Source organism: Panulirus ornatus, chromosome 27 (assembly GCF_036320965.1).
Source record: "Panulirus ornatus isolate Po-2019 chromosome 27, ASM3632096v1, whole genome shotgun sequence".
Classification (NCBI taxonomy): Eukaryota; Metazoa; Arthropoda; class Malacostraca; order Decapoda; family Palinuridae; genus Panulirus; species Panulirus ornatus.
In genome coordinates, this window is record NC_092250.1 from 14339338 (window position 1) to 14363099 (window position 23762).

The 23762-nt window shown below is 39.8% G+C and overlaps 2 protein-coding genes across 4 annotated transcripts in view; one reads left to right on the forward strand and one right to left on the reverse strand.

Moving 5' to 3' along the window:
- LOC139757588 (thyrotropin-releasing hormone receptor-like) overlaps positions 1-23762 on the forward strand; it is an 833567-nt gene that overhangs the window by 202193 nt on the left and 607612 nt on the right. The window lies entirely within an intron of this gene.
- Positions 13126-23762, reverse strand: part of LOC139757583 (lactosylceramide 4-alpha-galactosyltransferase-like) — a 30188-nt gene continuing 19551 nt past the window's right edge. Inside the window, exons 4-5 of one of the 2 annotated variants that reach the window (XM_071678198.1) lie at positions 17729-17815; positions 13126-14028 (exon numbers count right to left, since the gene is read on the reverse strand). In XM_071678198.1, the coding sequence (XP_071534299.1) occupies positions 13830-14028; positions 17729-17815 (286 nt within the window). In that variant the 3' untranslated portion in view covers positions 13126-13829. The remainder of the gene's footprint in view (positions 14029-17728; positions 17816-23762) is intronic. The other variant, XM_071678197.1, reaches the window with a different exon arrangement.

The following is a 23762-nucleotide window of genomic DNA, read 5'->3' on the forward strand; positions in this document are numbered from 1 at the left end:
TTGGTGTATGTGTGTGAAGTGATTAGAAGGGATTTGGGGTGGCTGTTGTTGGGGTTTGGGGGGGGGGGGAAGGGAAAGGAGGGCGTTGGTGTCTCTCTCTCTCTCTCTCTCTCTCTCTCTCTCTCTCTCTCTCTCTCTCTCTCTCGCGAGTTCTCTGCGAGAATGGATGGTCGAGGAGATAAGATCAGGACATCATGATGGTGGAATTGGAATGCACGTAATGGGTTGCAGGTGTTTTCTTCCGCGCCTGCCACGTTGGCCTCAATGTTGTTAGTGTTTCTGGTATAGCCACTAGGTTGCATAAATAGGACAAATGAGGTAATTATATATATATATATATATATATATATATATATATATATATATATATATATATATATATATATATAGCGTGAATGAGATGGACTGGATTAGGGCTATTTCATGCGTGGCGGGGTGGCGACGGGAATGGATGAAGGCAAGAACTATGGATATGATATATATATATATATATATATATATATATATATATATATATATATATATATATATATATATATAGCGTGAATGAGATGGACTGGATTAGGGCTATTTCATGTGTGGCGGGGTGGCGATGTAAATGGATGAAGGCAGCAAGTATGAATATGTATATGTTTAAGTCATTATATAATAAGTATTTTCCATTTGGACCATAATTAATGTTTTATGTTATGGTGATGATGGTTTACTTTTGGTTTCGGTATATTTTAGAAATTTGTGACATGTGATTCTGTGGTCAATAAATGAATAATAATAGATAAGTAAATATATGTGTATATATGTATATGTCTGAGTATGTATATGTATGTACACGTTGAAATGTATATGTGCGCTTGTGTGGGCGTTTATGTATATACCTATGTATGTGGATAGGTCGGGCCATTCTTTCGTCTGTTTCCTTGCGCTACCTCGCTAACGCGGGAGACGGCGATGACGTATAATAAATGAATAAATGCATAAACTCTGACATGAGGAGAAATCACTTGGCTGCAACATTACAGACAAAATGTTGGTAATCACATCAGACCGGCCCCCTCTCTCCCCCTTTTTATACAAGATCTGTGCGAGTGTCGCATACATAATGTGTATTGTAGCTGTATACTGATGCCCCGACCCATGCATTATGTATCCTGATTCTGTATACTGATGTGGGAAGGTTATCAGTATGCAGTCAGGGGAAGGGCCTTATTTAGGTAGGAGGTGAGATGAGGATGGTCGGAAAGAGGCATTTTTTTTTGCTTTTTTTCTAAAGGTGCTTTTGTGGGTTCATTGCCGCCACACTGTGTTATCGTATAAGTGATATCGCGTGGCATGAGAACTAGGCTATTGATAACAGCATGTGCACTGCGTATATATATATATATATATATATATATATATATATATATATATATATATATATATATATATATATATATTAATGTGAGTCCACGGGCAAAATGGAACACGATAAGTTCCCAAGTGCACTTTCGTGTAATAATCACATCATCAGGGGAGACAGAGAGAAATATAAGTCAGTTGATATACATCGAAGAGACGAAGCTAGGATGCCATTTGGTAAACATGTAATTGTCCAAAACATACAACGAGCGTTTCTCTCTTGTCTCTACCCTGATGATGCGATTATTACACGAAAGTACACTTGGGAACTTATCGTGTTTCATTTCCCCCGTGGACTCGTAGGAATATCTTGATCACGCGCAAAATTGTGATCCTTTCCAATATATATATATATATATATATATATATATATATATATATATATATATATATATATATATATGGTCAAAGAGAATAGACTATTACGTAAATATTACTGATTTTATTTGTGTTTCGTTCTTACGCGCGTGTTGTGTGGACAGCGCCCTGCCTTACCCCTTGCAGATGAGATGCAACGTGTTTTGAAATACTGCAGATAAGAGATGATATTGTTTCCGTGTGTGTGTGTTATCATGCCGACCCCATCACACGACGCTCGTAATGTTAGCCACGGAGAGAGAGAGAGAGAGAGAGAGAGAGAGAGAGAGAGAGAGAGAGAGAGAGAGAGAGAGAGGCGAATACGAGCCAGTCCCTGTTGAGGAAACATGTCATGTCCGACCAGTGTGATATCTTGAAGCCTTGGAGAATGCAGGGTGAGGGATGTGGCATCTCCCTAGACGTAAAGAGAATAGAAACATGAAAAAACATTGAGGTTACTCTCTCTCTCTCTCTCTTACAATCCCGGTCACTGAAGGACTGACAGTTTTTACATACTTATTTTATAAGTCTCACTGCCTCTGTGTGTGTGTGTGTAGTCGTGTTTTTTGGGCTGTGACAGTGGGAAAATCTTATACAAACCTGATTCTTTACGCTCACAGCAGTAACAGCAGCAAGCAGCTGCTGCAGGATAGTAGTGTGGTAGTGTGTGTGTGTGCGCCCTCTCCTCTCCAGCACCATTTTCCCAATACTGACCCCACACACACACACACACACACACACACACACAGACACAGAGTCCTGCACAATGCTTACACCCTCGCCTACAGGCAGCCTATCATGCACAATGGAGGGAGACGCCTCGCCCAGCTCTGGGCAGCCTAACTCTGTGTGTGTACCTAACATCTGGTGTGTCCCGCGCGGTTGGTTGCCCGTGTTGTAAAATTACATATATATTAATCTGGGTCTTGAGGGAGACACTCTTACAAGATTCTGGGTGACCAGAGAGACGATGTAATATATATATATATATATATATATATATATATATATATATATATATATATATATATATATATTTATATTTATTTATTTTGCTTTGTCGCTGTCTCCCGCGTTTGCGAGGTAGCGCAAGGAAACAGACGAAAGAAATGGCCCAACCCACCCCCATACACATGTATATACATACACGTCCCCACACGCAAATATACATACCTATACATCTCAACGTATACATATATATACACACACAGACATATACATATATACACATGTACATGATTCATACTGTCTGCCTTTATTCATTCTCATCGCCACCTCGCCACACACGAAATAACAACCCCCTCCCCCCTCATGTGTGCGAGGTAGCGCTAGGAAAAGACAACAAAGGCCCCATTCGTTTACACTCAGTCTCTAGCTGTCATGTAATAATGCACCGAAACCACAGCTCCCTTTCCACATCCAGGCCCCACAGAGTTTTCCATGGTTTACCCCAGACGCTTCACATGCCCTGGTTCAATCCATTGACAGGGCATATATATATATATATATATATATATATATATATATATATATATATATATCTTTTTTTGGAGGGGGGTCGTCCAGTCGATCGCATGACACCACAGACATTCTGATCAGTTAGCTTATTGTTAACGGTTAAATAATTTCTAGCAAGAATGAGATAGCTTACTTGGATTATGACATAATTCAAGGACTTACTTTTTAAAGAATGACTGAGTGTAAAACCCTTTAAGGTAGCCATGCAATTCTCGAAGCGATCGGTTGGAGAATTGACATGTCTGTAATGTCAACAAATATTTTACAGCCATTCGAATAATACGTATATAAAATTTTCTACAGCGCTCGACTGTAGTTTTGAGTCTTCGTGTTGGTGTATATAATCATAATTCCAATAAATGGTCGACGAGAAATTCGTGAATTGACTTTAAAAGGCCTTTAAATATCCACATATGTGTGGCTTGTAGCACACGTCTTGCGAAATGCGTCACCATTTCCAGGTGGTGGTGCCTGGCAACGGGTGGATCCGTTCTATATTTTTGAACTTCATTTTTATGAGGTGAAACACATGAGCAGAAATAAATTAATAAACGGCTGAAACCGTTTTTTTTTTTTTTTCATTCGAATATATTGTATGCAATCATGCATTTGAAATACTCGTATATTTTCAAAACGAAATAACACGAGACAAGATTAGCGCTCAGGGACATTGGGTAATTGTCGACAGCGTTTAATAACGGACTTTGAAAAATGAATGAATAAGTTGACTTTGTTTCATAAGAAATTTAACATTGAATGTTCAGTCCTTCCCCCCCCCCCTCTCTCTCTCTCTCTCTCTCTCTCTCTCTCTCTCTCTCTCTCTCTCTCTCTCTCTCTCTCTCTCTCTGTCTCGCCCCATGTACGAGGCAGCTCAGGACTGTGAATATGTGGGAAAAGAAATTCATCTATATATTCACTGTCTTGATGAATAATAACGGAAGGAAGAAGAAGAAGAAGAAGATATATCTATCATAAGTCCGAATGCCAACTTGTAAGCAGTGTTAGTCAGTTGACAATTATTTGAGAGCAGCAAATGCCTTTCATATTGTTTTGAACCAACTTCTCAGCACGAGGAAGTGAGGCAGATACATCCTATTCTAGAAGTGTTATCGGCTTGTGTTGCCGTGTTATCTGTAATTGGCTCCTGTCTACGATAAGATGTCTCAATTGTCAAATTGGATACGATACAAAATGAAATTCTCTGTAGCCAGAAGCTCACTTCAAGGTTAGAGAAGTATTAGAATTATTAAATGACAGTTGTGAAAATGTCACATCAAGGTACTACATAAAATATCACACAAAAGTACCACATGAAATACCTCATAAAAGTCCCACATAAAATATCGCAAAAGTACCACATAAAATACCACATTAAAGCACTATATGAAATATTACAAAAGTACCAAATGAAATATCACAAAGTACCATTAAATATCACATAAAAGTACCTCATAAAATATCACATAAAGTACCACAAAAGTACCATAAAATAAAACAAAAGTACCGCATAAAATACCACATAAAAGTATCACATAAAATATCACATAAAGAACCATCTATTGCACTCGACATCTATACCACAGAAGGAGTTACAGCGTCTATATAAGATGGTTAAACTTAATCGAATGCTTTTTGGTTCAAATGATTTCCTGAACCTATCGGTGATATATATATATATATATATATATATATATATATATATATATATATATATATATATATATATATATATATATATATTATCCCTGGGGATAGGGGAGAAAGAATACTTCCCACGTATTCCCTGCGTGTCGTAGAAGGCGACTAAAAGGGGAGGGAGCGGGGGGCTGGAAATCCTCCCCTCTCACTTTTTTTTTTTTTTTTTTTTTCCGAAAGAGGGAACAGAGAAGGGGCCCAGGTGAGGATATTCCCTCAAGGGCCTAGTCCTCTGTTCTCAACGCTACCTCGCTAATGCGGGAAATGGCGAATAGTATGAAAGAAAGAAAGAAGATATATATATATATATATATATATATATATATATATATATATATATATATATATATATATATATATATATATATACGATAAGTTCCCAAGTGCACTTTCGTGTAATAATCACATCATCAGGGGAGACACAAGAGAGAAATATAAGTCAGTTGATATACATCGAAGAGACGAAGCTAGGACTCCATATATATATATATATATATATATATATATATATATATATATATATATATATATATATATATATATATATATATAATCGCTCTGTATCGGCTTCCAGCCCACTGGGTGGGCTAATTGGGTCAAGGAAGAGAGAAAGTGAAGACGTGTCATTACGGATGATATGCCTTTAGATTAAGTTGCCGCCGTCCACAGCGCCACCTCTCAGTGACAAACCAAACCAAAATGAATGATAAAAGAAAATGGTAAAGCATGAAGGAAAAGGGTTTCCTTATTATGGGTAATTATAACATTTATCTTTACTTCTTTCTAGGGTGGCTTATCATTACCATAGAATGTCTTGGACAATCGTATATTTACCAATTGGCGTCCTAGCTTCGTCTCTTCGATGTATATCAATTGACTTATATTTCTCTCTTGTGTCTCCCCTGATGATGTGATTATTACACGAAAGTGCACTTGGGAACTTACCGTGTTTCATTTCCCCGTGGACTCATAGGAATATATATATATATATATATATATATATATATATATATATATATATATATATATATATATATATATATATATATGTATATTACGATCGTATATAATTGCTTATTGCCTAATTCAACATTGATTTCCTCAAATCCCATACTTTTTTTTCAGTAATTAAGGTACACAAGACTAGATGTGTGTACTCATTAGTATTGAATCACTTATCGCAACAATAAATACATGAATTTTGTGAAGGAATTTTCATTACGTAATTGTAAGCTTAGATTCTGTGTATCTACACAGTTTAATGCATTACGACAGGTGTAGTAATTAAATAGATATCCACGAGACTGCCCAAAGGAGAGACAGACATACAGACGAGTGGTTAATGCAGACTTGCACAACATAACAGTGACTGACGTATCATGATAACATGAAAGATAAGAAGGATAAAAGCGCAAGAAATCAGTATATAACATGCAACAAGGAAATCCCCGGATCAGAGAGTTAATCGTAGCAAGGAAATGGTATATATATACACCGAGAGAACTTGAAATGCTTGACTGCACGCAGAAACAGCACATATTAGATCTCTCAAGCATGTATAATAACAGTAATGATAATAATGATAATAATGATAATAATGATGATAATAGTAATAATAATAATAATAATAATAATAATGATAATGATAATGATAATAGTAATAATGATAATAATAATAGTAATTTTTTTTTTTTCCAAAAGAAGGAACAGAGAAGAGGTCCAGGTGAGGATATTCCCTCAAAGGCCCAGTCCTTTGTTCTTAACGCTACCTCGCTATCGCGGGAAATAGCGAATAGTATGAAAAAAAAAAAAAAAAATATATATATATATATATATATATATATATATATATATATATATATTAGAAAGGATCACAATTTTGCGCATGATTAAGATATTCCTATGAGTCCACGGGGAAAATGAAACACGATAAGTTCCCAAGTGCACTTTCGTGTAATAATTACATCATCAGGGGAGACACAAGAGGGAAATATAACAGTCAGTTGATATACACCGAAGAGACGAAGCTAGGACGCCATTTGTGATCCTCTCCAATATACATATATATACATATATGAGGTGTTAATATCCACTCTCCATCTTCCTTGAACTCTGTATTTACCCCACAGACACACACACCTTCCTCAAGATGTAGCTGCCGGATACCGCTATATGGATGAACCATGTTGAAAATAGTGACATCATTTCTAGCAGTATACTGTACTAACTTTTAAAACGGCGTTTTCAAGAAATCTCTTCGGTGCAAAGTCAGTATAAACGCAGGCAGGCATACTTGGTCTGCAAGGTTTTTTTAAAGAAAAAAAAAAATATTAGGACCATGAAGAGGTTTTAAAAGGCCACGAAAAAGTGAAAACAGAGCCGAGAAAAGGTTTTTGAAATGTACGAACAAAACGGAAGCAGTTGCGTTTTCTTCATATGCGTCCAGTCTCCAGCGTTAATCTCAAAGACCCAGCTAGCTCGCTCGCTCGCTCCCCAACTGACTGTACTGGATTAAAAAAAAAAAAGGTATACTAAATTACCATAAATGCATTTACCATCACAGCTGTCTCTCTCTCTCTCTCTCTCTCTCTCTCTCTCTCTCTCTCTCTCTCTCGCTTATGGCGGCCCGCCGCCCGGGTGTCAACAATCGGATTTTAAAATGAAGTTGCATCGATTTAAACCCGCGTTGTTGAAAAACGCTCGCGTTGTTGACATTCCTTCACGGCTTTGTGAGTCCAACGCCCTAGTCACTGCACTTTAAACGGCCATTTCTGAAAAGTTTAAATACTTAGGGCCTTTAAAACTCAACTTCGTTGTGTGTCATCAGATGTACTTAGCTTTTTTCGTAGCAGAAGAGAGGAATATGCGTAGTTTAGATTGGAGATTTAAATGTATTTTGTAATTACCAAAAGACCAGTTCTTATGTCAAAGAGGCATTTCGAAAGGTACTGTCAAAGGCGATCATCATCACTACACCCTCATCACCGTGCTGGTATCTTCACTACACCGCTATCTTCACTACGCCACACCCTCTTCTTCGTTCATATCTTTGCTGTACCCTAGAAACATCTGCCTGTCGAAGGCGATCATCAGCACTACACTCTCATCACCGTGCTGGTATCTTCACTACGCCACACCCTCTTCTTCGTTCATATCTTTGGTGTACCCTAGAAACATCTGCCTGTCAAAGGCGATCATCATCACTACACTCTCATCACCGTGCTGGTATCTTCACTACACCGCTATCTTCACTACGCCACACCCTCTTCTTCGTTCGTATCTTTGCTGTACCCTCGAAACATCTGCCTATCTTTACATATCAAGCAGTATGATGTACTGGAACGCGAGACGAAGCACAAAGGGATAAAAAACAATAAATACTGAATTTCTCTCTGTTACATCGTCATAGATTTATGGTGATAAATGATTTACATTTTACATCCTAGATGTATGAAGGTGTTGAACGATCACATAAAGGGATGCATCGCATGGAGTAAAAAAAAAAAAGGGTATTCGATACAGTTACCACTTTGCATATCAACACACTCACGACTGCCACCTCACCACCACTACCACCTTCAACTCTGATGACCTGGGTGGAGGGAGACTCTCTCTCTCTCTCTCTCTCTCTCTCTCTCTCTCTCTCTCTCTCTCTCTCTCTCTCTCTCTCTCCCTCTCTCTCTCTCTCTCCCTCCCTCTCCATCCCCCATTCATTACATCTTGATTAATATTGATCCTTTGTACCTCCCAGTACACAAAGCCCTTCAGAATCTAGGCTTGTCATCCATGATGCTGATTAATAATAATAATAATCCAACGGGGAAATTCATCTATACTCCCCTCCCTACACTGTAATCCTAATACGTGTGATCAGAAACCCTTTTAGCTCTTTACTCAAGAAGACATTTGCCAGGTTGTAGTATTAGATGATGGAGTTTGGTGGACCCAGCACACCTGTATTGCTCCTCATCTGAGCCTTTGTTTGGTCTGAATTAGTATCGAAGAGTACAATAAGTCTATTGCCTTGTTCACTGCCAGTTGAAGGGCCATTTATCTCCTAATGTTCACTGCCAGTTGAAGGGCCATTTATCTCCTAGTGTTAACTGCCAGTTGAAGGCCATTTATCTCCTGGTGTTAACTGCCAGTTGAAGGGCCATTTATCTCCTAGTGTTAACTGCCAGTTGAAGGCCATTTATCTCCTAGTGTTCACTGCCAGTTGAAGGGCCATTTATCTCCTAGTGTTAGCTGCCAGTTGAAGGCCATTTATCTCCCAGTGTTCACTGCCATTTGAAGGTCATTTATCTCCTAGTGTTAGCTGCCAGTTGAAGGGCCATTTATCTCCTAGTGTTCACTGCCAGTTGAAGGCCATTTATCTAGTAATCTTAATTATTATTCACCTTTTATGATACTTTCATCATGTCTGCTCCCACTTGGCCTTTCCCTTAGGCCAGAGAGAATACGCACACTCTCTCAACTTCCTTGTTGCAGTATTTGATACGTTATTCATTCATTCAGTAAATGATTAATACGTTATTCATTCATTCAATGAATAATTAATACGTTATTCGTTCATTCAATGAAAAATTAATACGTTATTCATTCATTCAATAAATAATTAATACGTTATTCATTCATTCAGTAAGTGATTAATATGCTATTCATTCATTCAATAAATAATTACTACGTTATTCATTCATTCAATAAATAATTACTACGTTATTCATTCATTCAATAAATAATCAATACGTCGTTCATTCATTCAATAGATATTTAACACGTTATTCATTCATTCAATAGATAATCAATACGTCATTCATTCAATAAATATTCAATACGTTATTCATTCATTCAATAAATATCCAATGCGTTCTTCATTCATTTAATAAATATTCAATACGTTATTCATTCATTTAATAAATATTCAGTACGTTATTCATTCATTCAATGCATATTCAATACTTCATTTATTCAATAAATATTCAATACGTTATTCATTTATTCAGTAGATATTCAATACGTTATTCATTCATTCAGTGAATATTCAATACTTTATTCATTCGTTCTTGTGAATGGACTGTTCACCTGTTCTCTTCTGTATGTCTATCACCTCATCTATCCTCAGCCACATCCTAGATAGACATACAATCCTCGTGTTACTGTTGTATTAGTAGGACATATTCCCATTATAGAAAAAAAAAAATGTAATTTAAACGAGTATAGCAACATAGCATTTTGCCATCCAACTTGCAGCCTCTAGCGTTAATTCTAGAAGTTATATATATATATATATATATATATATATATATATATATATATATATATATATATATATATATATATATATATTATATATATATATATGTATATATATATATATATATATATATATATATATATATATATATATATATATATATATATCCTTTCCTTTCGTACTATTCGCCATTTCCCGCGTTAGCGAGGTAGCGTTAAGAACAGAGGACTGGGCCTTTGAGGGAATATCCTCACCTGGCCCCCTTCTCTGTTCTTTCTTTTAGAAAATTGAAAAAAAACGAGAGTGGAGGATTTCCAGCCCCCCCGCTCCCTTCCCTTTTAGTCGCCTTCTACGACACGCAGGGAATACGTGGGAAGTATTCTTAATCCCCTATCCCCAGGGATAATATATATATATATATATATATATATATATATATATATATATATATATATATATATATATATATATAAAAGTCTTAACAGAAAACGGGATTCTGAGCCTTACGTTACCCTATCTTCGGTGTTCGCTTTATGCTGATGATGGCGTAATGTTGTATTGAGATCCTGTTGGACTCAGTGGCTGTGATTCGATCTGCGGTTGGATCGGTGTCGTTGCTTAGCTTGCTTGCTGGCTTGGTACGATTGTCTTGGTGATTGTGGTGCAATATCAAGTGACAGACACCCCCATCCACCTCTCCCCCTCTAAGACATATGACGTAGCTTTGGACAACACCTAAAATTCCCTCCACTCCTTTCCTGTAATTTGGATAGATTTTATTTTCTTCCCTCATCTTTCGATTTTGATTGAAATTGACGTTAGAAAAAAAAAAAAGTGGAGCTATGTCGAAAGAAGAAGAAGAAAAAAAGAGAAAGTTGATCATTCATTCATTAACGTGGTGAAATAGATTTGTATTCCCTTTAGAGTTTGTGCCACTAACTAGATTGCTGATAGATTCTTCATGAATCGTGTACAAGGTTGTGATTACATGAATGATAGATGATAGTAGTTCATAGTTATATATGCTTCGGCCAGCGTAATATTATGCCTTGAGGCAGGTGAACGAGCTGGAGAATAGGTGATTCAAGCTGTGGAGTCAGTAGTTCATTTGTGTTCGTCTTTTTGGGGGGGGCCTTCCTTCCTTTTGGAAGCGTACCTTACTGCCACTACATTCTTTAGAAAGGTGACCTTTCTACCCTCCCACAGAATGAAGAGACGGTAATTCAATTCAGTCTGATACTATAAAAAAAAGATAAAAGAAAAAGAAACGTAAATAATGTCTCCTTAGAACTTTTCATAATTCACTTGTTTCCACAATAATGTCTCCTGAGAACTGTTTAGAATTCACTCGTTTTAACTCACGAACTGTTTAGAATTCACTCGTTTTCCCCTCTGTCCAATTTCAAGACCCCCTACAGCTCAGACTTGTGTCAACATATCCATAGCCTCAGCTCTCTCCTGAAAACCCCACGTAATCAACATAAAAGAAAAAAGGAAGGTCTCGTTCCCCCAGGAGCTTGAGGGTTTTCTGTTGATGTCATTGCTATTTGTCTTGCCCCTGGCAAGAGTTCTTCCATATATGAGTTCTTCCATCCACCTCTCTACGACCGAGTGGTAGAGTCAAAGGCTTTCCCTTCCTTCCCATCAATTTTCCTAGCGTTGCTTCTCTTTTCGAAACACTCCTTCCTGCTTCGCTGCAGATCTCTGTTCTAAAGGGTATAATTTTTAGGACTTCTAGTGAGCTTTCTTTATATGTTTATCCTTCCTCTCCTTCAAGACTCTGACCTGGGGCACTTTTTTTTTTTATAACCGCTGCTTCCCACAGTTTCTATGGGGATACTGATCACTCGAGGATCAACCGTTACCTTCTCCTCCTCCTCCTTCCCTCGAGTTGCTAAGTGGTGGAATTCTCCTCCTACCCCTCTTCCTCCTCCTCCTCTTCCTCTCGTCTCTTCCCTCTTCCTATAATCTCTTTTCTTTTACGAGTCTGTATCTCTTCCTTGACGAGTCTATAAACATTTATAGCACACGCGGATTCCTGATTATGACAATATATATATATATATATATATATATATATATATATATATATATATATATATATATATATATATATATATATATATATTCTCATTATTCCTTTTACCTAAGTTGGTGACCTTTGACTGGGGAATGTTCTTGCCTGTGCTATTGTATAGGTCACTAAGGTAGATACAAACAAAAAATTTCTTTTGTTCCCCGTACGTGCAATAGTGTCATGTGTGTCTTTATGTAGAGATAGAACACAGATTACCACAAGGCGTGTATATAAATTCACATTATGTTAAACTCGTCGATCTCCCTTACGACTACAAATGACTTTTACGTAATCTTGTGACTAGACTGAAAATGTGAGCGAATATAGATTAAGAATTGATCCATTCCATAGACAACTCATCCTTTTTAACCTTGCTGTATAACCTTAGAATTATTATGTTGTATATATTTGGCATCTTTCTCATCCTGCCCCCACGTCACGTTGCCATCTAGTTAGACAAATATTTATATAAGACTTTGATGCAACAGTAGGAAATGTATTCAATTAACGTACCGACTATTTAGAATACTGCTACATACGATTTTGATCTCAAAACTCAGTCTTAAACGAAGATGAGTTTGGGAGTATGGCAAGACTGGAGACCCGCCAGCGGTGTCTGGCAACTCCCCTGCCAGCCAGTCTTTGCAACACGGAATTATGTCCCGTACTACAAGGACGACAGAACACAACCCGTTCAACAAGAGGGCGGCCCCCCCCAAAAAAAAATAACTAGTTAGTTTAGGAAGTTGGTGAACGGGTCTACTAGCAAGGCCACGCGCTGCCGTGAGACCATTAATTCAATGGTTATTTGAGGTTTATTGAACACTGGGCAAAGGAATTTTAAATTTAGCGAGAGATTTTATTTGTGTAGCTGATACGTTGAGAAGCCTGCCTTTGATGGAGTCGTTTTTATTATCATTACATTTGAATTAGAAAAAGAAAAAACTTAAGTTTAAGGAAGGAGTTTGTTGCATCTAGAGCTATTTGCATACATATCACTGCTGAACGATGCGCTCTTACGTAACCTTGTTACGATCTGGTGATTTGAATCCATGCGGAAATGTTTAAATGGTTTCTTACAGTTTTAGGGTCAAGGAGGATTTGCAAGTCGTGTCTTTAGGAAACTATTGATTTCATTCACATATATTGAGTTGTGAGTTTGGGAATCAACATTATCTATCTATCTATCTATCTGTCTATTTATCTCTATAAATCTATCTGTCCATCTATCTATCTATCTGTCTATCTATCTATCTAGTTATCTATCTGTCTGTCTATCTATCTATCTATATATCTATCTATCTGTCTATCTGTTTATGTATCTATCTATCTATGTATCTCTATCTGTCTATCTGTCTATCTATCTATTTATCTATCTATCTGTCTATCTATCTATCTATCTATCTATATATATATATATATATATATATATATATATATATATATATATATATATTAAGGAGCAATTACTTATGGAGGAGAGTCGTAACTGTGTGTTGAGGTCATTTACGAGAGAGGGTCACCCTGGGGTCACATGAGCGGGCCGGCGTGGGCGACGGTGACTGGGCAGGAGGCGCGGGCGGCGCGGGCGTACGGCTGCTGTGAGGAGAGGCGCACGAGGGCGTGGCGGGTGTGGAGGTTCCAGACGTGGAGGACGAAGACGCGCGGGTCGCCCAGAAGGTCATCTGAGAGGCCGGGGTCATCCTTGACGTAGCGCTGCCACTCCCACCTGCCGGTGATAAGGGGTACTACTGACGCAAGGGTGACCTTGTGGAGATGAGGTCAACTCTGCTACTCAGACATGGACACGTATGATTCATACACACACACACACACACATATCTTTCGTTTTCTTTCATACTATTCGCCATTTCCCGCATTAGCGAGGTAGCGTTAAGAACAGAGGACTGGACCTCTGAGGGAATATCCTCACCTGGCCCACTTCTCTGTTCCTTCTTTTGGAAAATTAAAAAATAAAAAAACGAGAGGGGAGGATTTCCAGCCCCCCGCTCCCTCCCCTTTTAGTCGCCTTCTACGACACGCAGGGAATACGTGGGAAGTATTCTTTCTCCCCTATCCCCAGGGATAATATATATATATATATATATATATATATATATATATATATCTTTTTTTTTCGTACAATTTCGCCATTTCCCGCAGTAGCGAGGCAGCGTTAAAAGAATATCCTCCTTTTCCCCTCCTTCTCTGTTCCTTCTTTTGGAAAATTGAAAAAAAAGAGAGGGGTGGATTTTCCAGCCCCTCCCTCCCCCCCGTTCCCTCCCTCTCTCCCTCCCCTTTTAGTCGCCTTTTACGACACGCAGGGAATACGTGGGAAGTATTCTTTCTCCATATATATATATATATATATATATATATATATATATATATATATATATATATATATATATATATACACCCCTGTTCTCATCTCTTTCAGAGAGACATAAGGAGAAGCACAGTGGCATCACATAGTCTGAACGCACTCGTATATATATCACTCAACACGACTCATGCCACCACGCACTCTCTCACGCGCGCGTGAGCAACTGTTGTTACTGTTGAAACTCACCACGGCATTCAGAGATCTTCCTTGCATGCCACACAGAGGCTTCTCTTTTCTCACCGTATCATATACTCTTCGTAAAATCCATGATTCCTGCATGCATTATCTCCTTATTTCTTCGAGAGCCTTTTCTCCCAGCGTCCGCCAGAGCAAAAAGAAAAATATCTGGTTTACGTAACCTCTTCCCCCTATCAGAGACGCATCGTATTCCGATCCTATGTAATGGGGGTTCAATCGTCTTTCCTGTAATGTGATCTCGTTACCGTTTGATCCAACACCTTGCCGACTGTGTTCGGTAGACTCGTTCGTCTATGATTGTTTTGCTGCCTTTAGCCTTTATTGAAATGACTGGCGTCTACGTCCACTAGCCAGGTACATGACGGCCCTTCCTCTCTCTCTCTCTCTCTCTCTCTCTCTCTCTCTCTCTCTCTCTCTCTCTCTCTCTCTCTCTCTCTCTCTCTCCTAGATCCCCTTAACGTGAGATTCACTTCGACTCTTCACCATCTCGCTCACCACTCTATAAAACTCGGGCTTTTCCATGTCGATGATATTGCTCCTTTCACCTCATCCTCTGTAATGCAATTCTCCTCTCCATTTAATTCCCCCTCTTTCCTCACCTCTGACCCTAATGAACCAATAGCCCACGTCTCATTCAACCCCAATATCCAATAATTTCTTCAAATTACTCTTCCCATTTTTTACGGACGTGATCCTTTGTATCGAGCTTTCTCCCTATAAGATGAGTAAAAAGGTATACGTATGTGTGGTTCCAGATGATGAAGACGAGGATAGTCTGCGTTTTGATAATTGATACACGTAGACCGTGCCTCGCACTTATACAACACCGTTGGGTCTGCTCTGCCTTTAAACATACCCATTTTTCCACTCTCAGATGATGATCTCTCTTCCCACACATTCTTCAGTGCTCCCAGAACCTTCGCCCCCTCACCCACCCTATGACTCGCTTCCGCTTCTATGGTTCCATTCGCTGCCGTGTCCACTCCCAGGTATCCAAAACACTTCACTTCCTGCATTAGGTGAGCAGATGTCTAGGCCGACTACAGCACATGAAGATGATGAAATATACACATGATACACGCTCAGGAAAAATAGAGTAGGCGAGAGCATGATTGATATATTTCTAGTAAGAATGAGATTAGGTTGTGTGCTTGAAGTAAAGTCCAGGAGATGGCTGAGACAAGGATTGTCATCTTAGATGGTTAGTTATATTTAGGCTTATCATTCATCTGCAGATGGTTTAAGACTAGAAAAAAAGAATTATGAATAAAAGTAGAAAGGTTGAGAGGGAAATGTGTAAAGCATAACTTCCCATGGAAGATAATTGGTAAAAGGAGAGACTGTGAAGGTGTATATTGTGAGTTTAAAACAATGTTGTGGATGCAAGCAGCAGTTTAAAGGTGCGTTACCATAAGCTGCCACCGAGATGTGTGGTAGAGTGTTTGTATAGGTTGTGGAAAGAGAGGTACAGGATGGTGGAATGAAGATGTAATGCAAAAAGTTAGTGGAGGTGGAGGAAGAAAGTAAATTTGAAAGAAGCTGACCCTAGTCTTAGAATAGTGATTAGTGAAGGATAAAGAGGAGATAATGCAGTGCCTGTAATATTAGAGACGAAAAGATGGTATTTATGAATAAAACGATAGAAAATGCGGAACTCAGCTCAAAGAAAATGATAAATGGAAATTTGAAGGAGAACGACAAGAGACTTTGAAAAGGTGGTACAATATAATTAGGTTCTCTTCACGTTCTTTCCATGAATGGAAGCTAATTAACTCCTTGAATTAGAAGGATCTGATTTCAATTCCTTGTTTGGAACTCTGAGGAAAAAAAATTAATTAGATCACATTGTCACACAGCGACTTGAACTACGACATCAGGTCAATGTTATGGCCCTTAATTAACATGTATGTCTTGGAGGTGTGAGGAGTCAGCAACTCATCATTTAGTTACTCATTCACTCACCGATTCACTCATCTAAGAGTTTACCCATATGCACACCCACGTTGTCTGGTCTGGTGTGCTGGTTGGTGCTAGACGGCGGGACTCAAGTGTGATGTTGGGATATAGATGATTTTGTTAATTACTGGCACCTGATGAGGTGGATTGTCTCCACGAAACATGTCGTGCCACATGTATAGAAGAATTACATGTTAAATAGAATTGTATGAACTCCTACTGAAGTGCGATTTCACTTTCATAACTTTCATCACGAATTAGTGTGGTTATCGTGCATATATATATATATATATATATATATATATATATATATATATATATATATATATATATATATATATATACTTTTTTTTTTCCAAAAGAAGGAACAGAGAAGAGGGCCAGGTGAGGATTATTCCCTCAAAGGCCCAGTCCTCTGTTCTTAACGCTTCCTCGCTAATGCGGGAAATGGCGAATAGTTTGAAAGAAAAAGAAAAGAAAATATATATATATATATATATATAAATATATATATATATATATATATATATATATATATATATATATATATATATATTTATGTGTATGTGTGTGTGCGTGTGTGTGTGTGTGTGTGTAATTTTCGTTTTTTCATACATAGTTCATCTTTCCCGCGTTAGCGAGGTAGCGTTAAGAACAGAGAACTGAACCTTTGAGGGAATATCCTCACTTGGCCCCCTTTCTCAGTTCCTTCGATTTGGAAAAGTAAAGACGGGAGGGGAGGAGGATTTCCAACCTCCCTTCGGTCCCTACCCCTTTTAGTCGCCTTCTACGACACGCAGGGAATACGTGGGAAGTATTCTTTCTCCCTTATCCCCCAAGGATAATATATATATATATATAATAAGGCTTGTGTGGTTGTATGACTTACCAGGGTAGAGGGTAGAAGCTTCGAGGAGGTAAGACAGCCACGTCTGGGCATCCAGGCGTCCGGCCTGAGGGAAGTTCCAGCTCACACCTGTAGGGCAGAGAGGAGGAAGAGCGTCAAGGGGACATACTCAAAGCTAGGGTAATGGAGCTACCTATTTGGACCCCATTTTGTCAGTGCCTATTTGTACGTACAGGATGTAATGCAAGTGTTCGTCCTACCTTCCCCCCTCACCCTTCAAAATTGTGTTGGTCTAGCTATGTTTCGAACACATTCAGGTTTCTTACACACACACACATACACATACATACACACACGCATTACATTTTCATTCAATGAATTGCAGTTGTCATTAAATATGTTGCTAAAAAAAAATATTCCCTGACATTCTATTTAATTGTTTCCTGATGATGTCCTCTTCCAAATTAATTTGTTTTATTCAGAATTTTTTTTTATTTTGAAGTTGTACTGGCATTTTCTGTTCTCCATCTCGTGCTTTAAGAGAAAGCAAACGTCAGTACTATCGAACGCTGGCTAATTCGAGCGCCAAATTAGTTGACGCAATTCTATCTTGCTCATGTCCTTCTGTAGCTATGAGTCCCACAGTGCTAGGCCATGTTCAAGATGACAGTCTCCCCGAATGCTATCTATGTCGTGAATACATCTCGGTTCTTAAGTATGAATGGTATTCTTATGTTTGCCAGTAAATCATAGATCGCTGTAGCATTCTTACTGCCCCTCCCTCCCCTCCCTTCTCTTTCCCTCCCATCCCTCCCTTTTCTTTCCCTCCCATTTGCGTCCTCCAAAGGACAAAGTCCTTTGCATGGATATCCCAGTGTCTTTCTAACCATTTCGTCCCTCTGAAACTCTCCCTAAACAACTTATTTATTCTTCTCGTAATCTTTCTCTATGATCATCAGTATGGCTTCCACACACAGTGAAATCCTTCGGCGATATTCATTTTTATTCTTTTTACTAACTTCCTAACGTCTCTTAATCCTCTTGAGAAACCTAAGCGAGTCTTGTGTTACGCCTCTTGATGTGAAAAACACTTTTGATGCGTCGTAGCGTTAGCGATCTTCTCTGCAAGTCACTCACCTTTCTCTTGGTCTTCCTCCATTTTCCTCTCTTCTGTTTTTTTTTAGGTTCCTTTCTGACCAGGCTTTTTAGGTCCCTTTCTGGCCGTCCAGTCTTTTTAGGCTCCTTTCTGGCCGTCCAGTCTTTTTAGGCCCCTTTCTGGCCAGTCTTTTTAGGTCCCTTTCTGGCCAGTCTTTTTAGGTTCCTTTCTGGCCAGTCTTTTTAGGTTCCTTTCTGGCTAGTCTTTTTAGGTCCCTTTCTGGCCAGTCTTTTTAGGTTCCTTTCTAGCCAGTCTTTTTAGGCTCCTTTCTGGCCAGTCTTTTTAGGTTCCTTTCTGGACAGTCTTTTTAGGTGCTTTCTGGCCAGTCTTTTTCCCTCGTACTTGATGATGATGGATGAACCCTTCCTCTTCAACAACATAGGTGTCCCTCGGGGTTCTCTCCTGTCTCCTACATTCTTTTTCTCCTTTTTTTTGACCAACGATTTTTCTTCGCAGCAAGTAAACACATGCCTTCATTCGCTGCGTATCTTCCTATAAATTTGTCCCATCTCCTCCTCTTGCAGAACCCGCCTTATCTCGTCTCTCGTCACAACTGCCTCTGTAACGTTTAGAAATCGACTGAATTACCCCATTGGTCAGTCAGACCCAGGTGTAGATTTACAGTCGCCCATCTTACATTCTAATAAAACCTCTGTTCAACATTCCCATCTCGTCTGATGGCACGGAGACTTAAGTCTTACTCCAAGAAACTGGGAGTACGTTTTTTCAGATGTTAGATTTCCTTGTGGACAGTTGCACCGACTGTATAAGGGTAACTGATTCGTTTTCTTGTATGTGGAACTGCTATCATGTCTGGAGAGGTTCTAACTCTACACACACACTGGCTAGAGTCGAGTCTTCATGCAGTCCATCTGCCTGATCTCTGGACTCGATCCATTAGCCTTACGCTTCTGTCTTTGTTCTCTTTTATCCTCCTATAGATACTACTGTCTTCTCTTTCCTCCTTCTACAGATATTACTATCCTCTCTGTTTTCGAGAATGGCCGCTTGTGTGTGTCCCCGCCACTAGCTAGAACCACGTAAAAGTCGGCAAGTTTCTACATCACAATGATTACTGTGTGGCTTTTGGGTACTCAAGATTGGACGGTTGTGATGTCTGCTTCTTTCCTTATACTGCTAAGCTTTAGCGCTCTTTCGCTTCTCAGGAAAGACGTCTGTGTGTGTGTCCAGCAGATTCTGTACTTTCTCCAAAACTTTGGGATTTTTTTTCCCTTTCTCTCCTTCCATCCTTTGTCTCTTTAGGATATTTCTTCCCTTTCTCTCTCCTTCCATCCTTTGTCTCTTTAGGATATTTCTTCCCTTTCTCTCTCCTTCCATCCTTTGTCTCTTTAGGATTTTTTTCCCTTTCTCTCTCCTTCTATCCTTTGTCCCTTTATGATTTTTTTCCCTTTCTCTCCTTCCATCCTTTTTCCTTTGGGATTTTTTTTCCCTTTCTCTCCTTCCATCCTTTGTCTCCATCGCTTTCTGATTATCCTATAGATGGATCCCCGCCGCCCGACCGCCATCCCCCCCCCCAAAAAAAAAAATATTTTTTTTTCTTTTCTAATTTCTCTCTTGACGCCCTCTATCGAAGTCTTTGCCGAGACGACAAAGAAAAAAATAGTATTCGTTTTGGTCTCTCTCTCTCTCTCTCTCTCTCTCTCTCTCTCTCTCTCTCTCTCTCTCTCTCTCTCTCTCTCTCTCGTGCACTGACCCGGACTGATGAGGCCCACATCTAAGCTTGCTGCGTATGGTTACGTGGCTATATTCCAGCGTCACATTCAGATCAATCGCTTCGTCTCTCATTCACACTTCAACTCCTTCTCCTCCTCCTCCTCCTCCTCCTCCTCCTCCTCCTCCTCGCTTCTCCTCCTCCTCCTCCTCCTCCTCCTCCTCCTCCTCCTCCTCCTCCTCCTCCTCGCTTCTTTTCAGTCGTCTGCGTATGCCACGAACCCATAAATGAACACCATTCAAATTTTCGTCAAAAAAAGGCCCCTGCTACCTTTATACTACGCGAATTTGTACCTTTTTTTTCATGTATGGTGGCATTTTCCGCGTTCGATAGCGAGATAGCGCGCAGGAACAGACAAAGAGATTGCCTCATTCACTCACGAATCCTGTCTCTAGCTGTCATTTATTAAACCAGAGCCCCGTATCCAAAACCCGCCGCTTTATATACACTGGTTAAACCCATTGACAGCATGTTGTTCTCTACCACAACGCTCCACTTCGCTCTGTCCCCTGCATGCCTCACACCCTCCTGCACGTTCAAACCTCTCACCTTCAAAGCATCTTTCACTCTATCCTTACCACCTCCTCTTTGGTTTCACCCTTCTCCATGTTTCTTCCCCTTCCGACATGTATATTCTCTTAAGTCAACCTCTCCTCACTCATCCTCTCCATTTGTCCAAACCATTTCAGCACACCAGCTTTCTCAGAAGTACTCCTATTGCTGCCACACCTCTCTCTTACCCCTGTCATATCTTATTCGATCCACCCTCCTCACACTACATACTGTCCTCAGTCCTTTTGTTTCCAGTGCATCTACCCCTCTTCTTTACATTTTTTCCAGAGGTTTACGCCTCTCGTCCATACGGCATCTATAGGACTACAGTGATATCTGACATACCCATCATTGCCCATGAAGACAGTGTCCTCTCTTTCCACATATTCCCCAGTGCACCCAGGACCATTGCCCCCTCACTCATCCTATGGCTCACTTCAGCTCCTATGATTCCACTGTTGCCATATCCACTCCTAGATATCGAAAACACTCCAGTTCCTCCACATTCTCTCCACTCAAACCCGCTCCAAATAATCTGTCCCTCTTCCTTGCCATTAACCTTGTTTTCAAATCACATTTACTTCTTCAGTTTCCTTCTGTCGCACAGTCTCTCAAACTCGGACACCAACTTCTATAGTTTCTCACTCGAATCTGCCACTAGTATTGCGTCATCAGCAAACATCAACTGACTCAACTCCTGGGCCCCTCACCCCCAACAGACTGCATACCTGACCCTCTTTCCAGGACCTTTTCATTGACCTCCCTCACCACCCTGTCCATAAACAAATCAAACAGCCACCACCCTTGCGGCAGACCAACCCACACCCTTCTCTTCCTCACTCGCACACTCGCCTCACTCTTCTTCTCATATAATCACTTCCCTGCCACTACCAGCTTTCCCCCTGCACCATATATTCCCAACACCTTCCACTGGGGCCTTCTCTACAAGCCGTGTCCTACGCATTCTCTAGATCCATAAACGCCACGTACAGGCCCGTCTGTTTCTCTTATTTCCCACTCGAATTCGTCCCATTCCCTGCCATTCATGCGGCATATTTGCTCCTTCCCCCAAAGCTGAAACTCTGTGCGTGCCACCACCCTCCCAATCACCAACTTTTCCTACACTCCTACACTCGACAGATTCATACCACTGTAACCTGAACATTCACTCTTGTCTTCCATTGCCCGCTATCCAGTGGCATCAAACAGACATTCCAGTTGTCCTCAGACACTTCGCCCCAAGACGTAATTCGAGAGCTGACCCAATAGCATCGTAGCCAACCTCTCACCCTTTACTTAAAGGAATCCAATTGGAACCTGAGTCCATAACCTGAAATTGACCACGAAACTTGTTGGGAAAGGACGTAGGAGGAAGGTACTGGTGTCGGATAAGAGGAGAGAGAGAGAGAGAGAGAGAGAGAGAGAGAGAGAGAGAGAGAGAGAGAGAGAGAGCGGAGGAAACTGAATGGAAATTGCTCATGTGGACATCATAGGCAAGTTTAGAATGCTGAATGAGAGAAGGTTCAAGGTTGGGAGTCTACTAGTGTATATATCACCCTCCCAGTATGGTACAATAGGATAATTACGGATAGGTAACAGATAATGTCACACACACACACACACACACACACACACACACACACACACACACAATTACAAATATTCTAATGCTCCAAAAAGTGCAAGAAAGCAAAGCATTATCTAAAAGTTGCGTCATGTCTATATGTCTATGGAAATCTCATTCGTGTTTTAAGGAAGAACTTATGAGTTCGATTTCATATCGTAGTCAAAATCTATTTACAAACGAGGCAGAAAAAAAAGGGAAATCTCCAGTGTATATGCAACAAACAGGATTGTCTTCGTTATGAACGAAGCAAAAAAAATGTTTATGGACACCAAGGTTGGGAGAGGAGTGGGTGGAGGTTTGAGGAGTTTGACTTGGTAAGATAGGTTGAGGTCGTGTGAGGCAGCGTTTGTTCACCAGTGGAATATGATGGTCTGCAGTGGCAACATTGTACACACGCCTGTAGCTCACGGGGGTTTGAGAGGAAGGAATGCAGAGCGACAGGTCATTAATGACTGCCAAATACTCGACATGAGCAGGTTAGAAAAAAATAAAGATGGGTGAACTTAATGAAGTGATGAATTCATGAGGGACATAGGTCAGTGGTTGGTCGGGGTGTGTGTGTGTGTGTGTGTGTGTGTGACGAAGGTTTAATGGTTGTTTGGTGTGTGTGACGAAGGTTTAAGGGTTGTTTGGTGTGTGTGATGAAGGTTTAATGGTTGTTTGGTTTGTGTGTGACGAAGGTTTCATGGCTGGTTGGTGTGTGTGTGTGACGAAGGTTTAATGGTTGTTTGGTGTGTGTGTGACGAAGGTTTAATGGTTGTTTGGTGTGTGTGTGACGAAGGTTTAATGGTTGTTTGGTGTGTGTGATGAAGGTTTAATGGTTGTTTGGTGTGTGTGACGAAGGTTTAATGGTTGTTTGGTGTGTGTGACGAAGGTTTAATGGTTGTTTGGTGTGTGTGATGAAGGTTTAATGGTTGTTTGGTGTGTGTGATGAAGGTTTAATGGTTGGTGTGTGTGACGAAGGTTTAATGGTTGTTTGGTGTGTGTGTGTGACGAAGCTTTGATGGTG